Source organism: Nicotiana attenuata, unplaced genomic scaffold (genome assembly GCF_001879085.1).
Source record: "Nicotiana attenuata strain UT unplaced genomic scaffold, NIATTr2, whole genome shotgun sequence".
Lineage (NCBI taxonomy): Eukaryota > Viridiplantae > Streptophyta > Magnoliopsida > Solanales > Solanaceae > Nicotiana > Nicotiana attenuata.
In genome coordinates this window covers 1-5,857 of record NW_017689313.1, presented here as the reverse complement: position 1 = coordinate 5,857, position 5,857 = coordinate 1, and the positions used below count along the sequence as shown (strand labels likewise).

General features: G+C 37.8%; 1 protein-coding gene across 1 annotated transcript; it reads left to right on the top strand.

Moving 5' to 3' along the window:
* Positions 1-1,358: 1,358 nt before the first annotated feature.
* On the top strand, positions 1,359-5,765 carry LOC109222395 (serine/threonine-protein kinase ATG1c-like; the record flags this gene model as incomplete). Its single annotated transcript, XM_019386759.1, has 11 exons — positions 1,359-1,967; positions 2,890-3,010; positions 3,133-3,191; positions 3,852-3,916; positions 4,149-4,242; positions 4,325-4,405; positions 4,528-4,636; positions 4,873-4,945; positions 5,030-5,413; positions 5,626-5,635; positions 5,706-5,765. Coding segments are annotated over exons 1-11 (1,308 nt in total), but the record flags the coding sequence as incomplete, so codon positions are not given.
* Between the last annotated feature and the right edge of the window lie 92 nt (positions 5,766-5,857).

Below are 5,857 nucleotides of genomic sequence, written 5' to 3'. Positions count from 1 at the left end.
ATTGACGGATCTTTGATATTCCCTGAGGTGGTTTCTCGAGCATGCTACTTAGAGTGTTCGTCAACCATTCCTCTAGTAGCTTTTTGACTACTGGGGGCGTTTCTTTTGCTGCAGATGTAGAAGTCCCTCTGTCATGCAAAGTCGTTAGATCTTCGAGTGAAGAGGGTGAGATCTCCCCATCCGGTACACTACTTGGTGTTACATTCGCGGTATTTTCTCTACCGGCTTCGTTGAGTGGGCCTATGAGGTTGGTTGAGACATCTGCTATCATCTTCAGCCTTGATTCTTTATCTGCCATTTGTTAGTTTCTATGAGGTCTGAAGAACAACGATGGTTGTTTTTGATATCCTAGATGTGAACTATGATTTCGACTACCGAAATCCCCACAGACGGCGCCAAATTGTTTGACTCAAAAGTAGTTTAATACTTTTTAAGCAAATCAATCAATATAGATGAAGGGGTAAATCGTAGTTGAAGATAATAAACCCTAGGATGATCTTGAGTACAGGATCAGACAACATCAGTACAAATCGGAGAAATAAGAGAAGGTGATAATCTTCGAGAGGTAAGAGAGAGGTAATGCTAGAGAGAGAAGAGAGAAAGATAATGTATTTCCAATAATGAACCCCTCTTTACAAGGCTTGGACCCCTCTTTATATAATAGAGGATCCTTACTTGAATACTAAAAGACAGGAAATAAAGTACATACTATAGAGGGCCGACGTGATCATGAAGTCGCCCCTCTTGTTATTCCTAGGTCGCCCTTCTACGTTGGACTCCCATATATTCGGTCGGTCGTGCTGGCTTCAGGACGTGGTCGGTCAAATTCGACCCCATACATTATCTGCATTCAAAGCCAGCCGTTATCGCACCCACGCAACTGAAATTTTATTCTCATTCAAGAGGAGCTCGATTTCAGGATCTTGCCTCCCTAAGTATAGCTATAAATAGCAGGATTAACAACCATTGTAGGACATGAAAGATTCTATACATAAAAGTTGTAATTAACTATTTTACGCTTAATCTAAACAACTTTATCATTGCATTTACTTTTGCTCTCAGGCTTGTCATTTTCTTTAATTTCAGTCATTAATTTTATTTTTGTTCTTATGTCTTTATCATTCTTGGATCAAATCGATTTGTTTGTCTATAAATCACGCTATAAATTTAACTGTACTGTTTTACGGGTAAATAATAGTACATTTTTTCCTATCTTCTATTTTGCAGAAAAGAGCTCCCTATGATTCAGATTCAAATTCAAATTAAAGAAAAAAGTGCCCTCTATTTTCTCATGATCAATATGATGTCACCCCATTATTATTAACAAAATATTTAAGGTGGTCCGCTTCCACAGCAAAGACCACGTCGCATTACGTCCGCTCCCCGGTATGCCTCAAGTCAATATGTTCACCAAGCGCACGGCACAATCACCATAACCTTAAGCAAACACCAAACTTCCAATACCACCCAAAAGAAAGGGGAAAAAAAACGTTTAAGCTTTGAAATCAAGATTAACTCCGTTAATTTTCCTTTTTTATAATACTCAATCATTTCAAAGCTCAACCACCATCACCATAACCCATAGTTCATTACTAAGCTCAAAAACCTCCCGTAATTGAATTTGACCGTTGTAGACTTTCTGATAAGGCCGTGTTTGGTTGTGTGGAGTCACCTTTCTGATAAGGTTGTGTTTGGGAAATTCGGTTAGGGTTTTGATGGCTCAATCGATGAGCAGAGGAGGGGGGAGGAGTGTGGTAGGGAACTATGTAGTGGGGAAGCAAATCGGCGCCGGCTCTTTCTCGACGGTGTGGCATGCTCGGCACCGAGCTCACGGAACCGAAGTGGCTATTAAAGAGATCGTCACGGCTCGGCTTAATAATAAGCTTCAGGATAGTCTCAAGTCCGAAATTGTAATTTTGCAGAAGATCAATCATCCTAATATCATTCGCCTCCACGACATGATCGAGGTTTTGTATTATCAAATTCAGTTCCAGAATATATATATGTTTGTGTTAACTAAGGAATTATGCATATTTCTGCGAAGAAATGCTAGATTTAATATTCGAATTGTAGCTTAGTGATATCATTTAGGTATTTATGTGACTCTATGGAGCCATTGGAAACATAGAGTTTAAGTTATATGCACTTACTGTGTAAAAAAATGTATACAAAATCAGGTAAATTTCTATATAAGCATTAATTAATAACCTGATAAAATGTTATTAACCTGCTGTAATAGGTTAGACTACGCAGAACTGTAAAAAATCTATAAAGTGTCGGGGTATATAACTTAAATATGGGGAAATAGAGGTTTATCTGACTGCTTGTTTGAATGCACGGACTGTTGGGATAATATATTTTATGCATTTGGAACTTTAAGCAGTATAGATTTCTATGCTCATTTTGCTCGAGACTTGAGATAATATCTGTTTGGTGAATGTTTTCTGTAGAAAGAAGGAACTCAATAAAGAAAATGCTCATTATGTGTTACCTGTTTAGTTGTCTTCATACTGTCAAAAAGATAGTGTATAGCTTTGTTTCTATAAACATGTTAGAAGGAATATGAGATTAGTTCTCCATAGAACTTCAGGAAGAATAGCTTTTCGGTAAGTTGTATGGGAACTAGAGAGCAAATTCAGCTTTGTGCCTACCCATGGCAGGGTTTTTGACTCTAGACCTTCGTATTTGAGACCATATCTGCGACTCTGCTGGAGCATAGCCCAGCTTTGTTACTTTGCTTAGGTTATAGTCCAAGTTTCGTGTTCATTTGGGTGCACAATGTTGCTGAGTTAAGAATCTGCTTTGTTAAGAAATGATATGTTGTTTTGCTTGTGACATATCTTTTCTTTTCCTTTTTGATCTAAATGAAACCTCATGAATGGGATATAGGAGGTGGGAAAAATATACATTATTTTGGAGTACTGCAAAGGAGGTGATCTTTCTATGTACATTCAACAACAACAAGGGAGAATTCCAGAAGCAACTGCAAAACATTTTATGCAGCAACTTGGTTTGTCTGAATCTTCTAGCTTCTTTTGCCCAACTTCCTTTTTTCGCATGTAGAGTGAATGAATTTTTACTATTACATGAACTCAAAACATATTAATGTTCATGTTCATTTCTTCGCTGCAGCATCTGGTTTAAAAATCCTCCGTGATAACAATCTAATACATAGGGATCTAAAGCCTCAGGTTTGGCTTCCTTCTCCTCTTCTATTCTGAAACTTTAAAATTTGCTGATTCCTCATAAAGCTCAGGTGATTCTGTCGTAGTTCTTATTGATTCATGGGCATCTTATGACTATCATGCTAGCTTTCTATGCATAAAGATATTAAAAAACGAGTGAGCTGCAAAGGGACAATCCCGTTATTTGTGCACCACCTGGCACTTAGCATATATTGTGCTAATCATCAAAAGGAGGCAAGTATTTGGTAGTTTTTTAGTGCATAAACCACAGATTGGAAATGGTTCACATGACTCTATCACTCGGAGGTAATTGAGGCATGCAGTTGCTTCATTTTCAGGTAGCAATCGCATGTCTCATACAGAGATTTTGAATAATCACCATTTGCTGTAGACAACACTCTTCACAAAGATAATAAAGGTAAAAGGAAGGCATCAAAGGAGTTGAGTCTCTTTGAACAGATATGTTGTTTTCATATCAGTAAATTAGTAGATTCTAGTTGAGGGAACTTATGATTTATTTCTAGGAGTGAGTTCTTGCATGTCTCTTTGGTAATATTTCATTTATTGGCGACACTAATACTTTTTTAATTTTTTTGTGAATTTGCATGCTTTGGTAAGTGGAAATGGTCAATTCATTGACTTGTTCCTTTTTTCTCGATCCAACAGAATCTCCTCTTATCCTCAAACGATGAATGCTCCACCTTGAAGATTGCTGATTTTGGGTTTGCAAGGTAAAGATGCCCATTCGGTAAATGTCTTTCTGCTGATGTACCTCCCTCCCTTCCCTCTTTTGAAAGGCTTAAGATCCAGCCGTTCATCTTACAGTAAAAACACTTGTGCTAGATTTTCTTTCCTTCTTCTTTCCCCTCTGTTTAAGCTGCTAGCTTACTGGTTAAATGTTTCCTAAATGGTGAGTGGTCCATTCAAAATTCATAATGACTTAAACCAGCTCTCTTTTGTTAGGTCTTTGCAGCCCAGGGGCCTTGCTGAAACACTATGTGGTTCACCATTGTACATGGCTCCAGAAATAATGCAACTTCAAAAGTATGATGCAAAGGTGATATACTCTTTCTATGATTCCCGCCCATAATCTAATAGTATCATTTCAAGTTCCTATTAACTTTTGGCTGCAAACGCAGGCAGATCTCTGGAGCGTTGGTGCCATCCTGTTTCAGCTTGTAACAGGCAAAACACCGTTTACTGGAAACAATCAAATCCAGGTTTAATATCTTTCTAAGCTCTGCATACTTCTTATAGTCGCACTTTTTCAGTTCAATTTGATCGGCGATATTAAAATTCTTGACACAAAGTTCTAAACTTTCTCCCTCCATCTTTCCTGCAGTTGCTCCAGAACATATTAAAGTCCACCGAATTGCTGTTTCCTCCAAATGCAAAAAATTTAAGTGCTAACTGCGTAGATTTGTGTAAAAAATTGCTGCGCCGTAATCCAGGTATGTCATTTGAGTGGTCTGGATTTCAACTGTATAAAATCTTTCACAAACACTCTTGAGTATACTTGTATCATTGTTTCCTACACGCTTTGCCATTTTGAACCTTTCACATAGAGAAGATTTTGTATGATTTTCAGTATTTACCTTAACAATGATAAATCCAGAATTCTCATTACCTGACAATTTTTCATTAAAATTTCAAAACTTGTCTTTGGTGTGTATCCATGAATCCACAGTGGAGCGGTTGACATTTGAAGAGTTCTTTAACCACCCATTTCTTGCAGAGAAGCAGCCAGATGAACTGTCTTGGTAAAGTAGTTAATGAATTCTAGTTCTCATTATTACATATTGTTCATCTTTCGGATCTGATTTATGTGTGGATATTGTCGGCAGGGATAGGAGACCTCAAAGGGTAATCGGTGGTTTTCCTATATCAGAAGGCTATCCTGTGAGAAGCAGAGAGGATACTTTTCAAGAAGATGGTTTACCCTTTAGTCTAGATGATGATTCCAGTGTTCCTGATGGTAGTCCTTCATTTGCTGGGAGATTACCACAGAGGTTGTCACATGGATTTTCTTATGATTCAAAAACTGAGAGGAAAGAAGGTTCTAGTAATACCCCACGCAAAACAGATAGTATTGGCTCGAGCCACAGACATTCAGAAGGGAACCTGAGGGAATCTATTAATTTGAAGGACCATAGGCAAGCAACTACTCGTTCAAAAGGTTCTGTTTTGCAACGCTCTTTCCAATTTCCTTTTNTGCTGAAATTTGAAATGTATTCCCTTATTTTCCAGGCGGGCTCCTGATTGCTAAAAACTTGAAAATAAATGTCTCTCTTCTCTAGGCGGGCTCCTGATTTCAAAACTTGAAATAAATGCTTCTGTTTTCCAGGCGGGCTCCTGATTGCTAAAACTTGAAATAAATGCCTCTGTTCTCCAGGCATTAAAACTTGAAATAAATGCTATTCCAATTGTTGTACTTTTGCAGTATCTTCTCGGTACTTGATTAATGAAATTTACCATATTTTATAAAATTCAAAAAGCTTTAACCCCATGCTTCATTTACAGCACTACCAGTTCAACAACAGCCTTGCTACTGTTTACACCATTGATTTGGTTACCCCCCGTGTAGGAGTCTAATATGTGTGCTCAAGTTGGAGTCACCTAAATATATCCTATTCTTGCAGATCCCGTTGTAGTTGTTTAATAGGACAAAATTT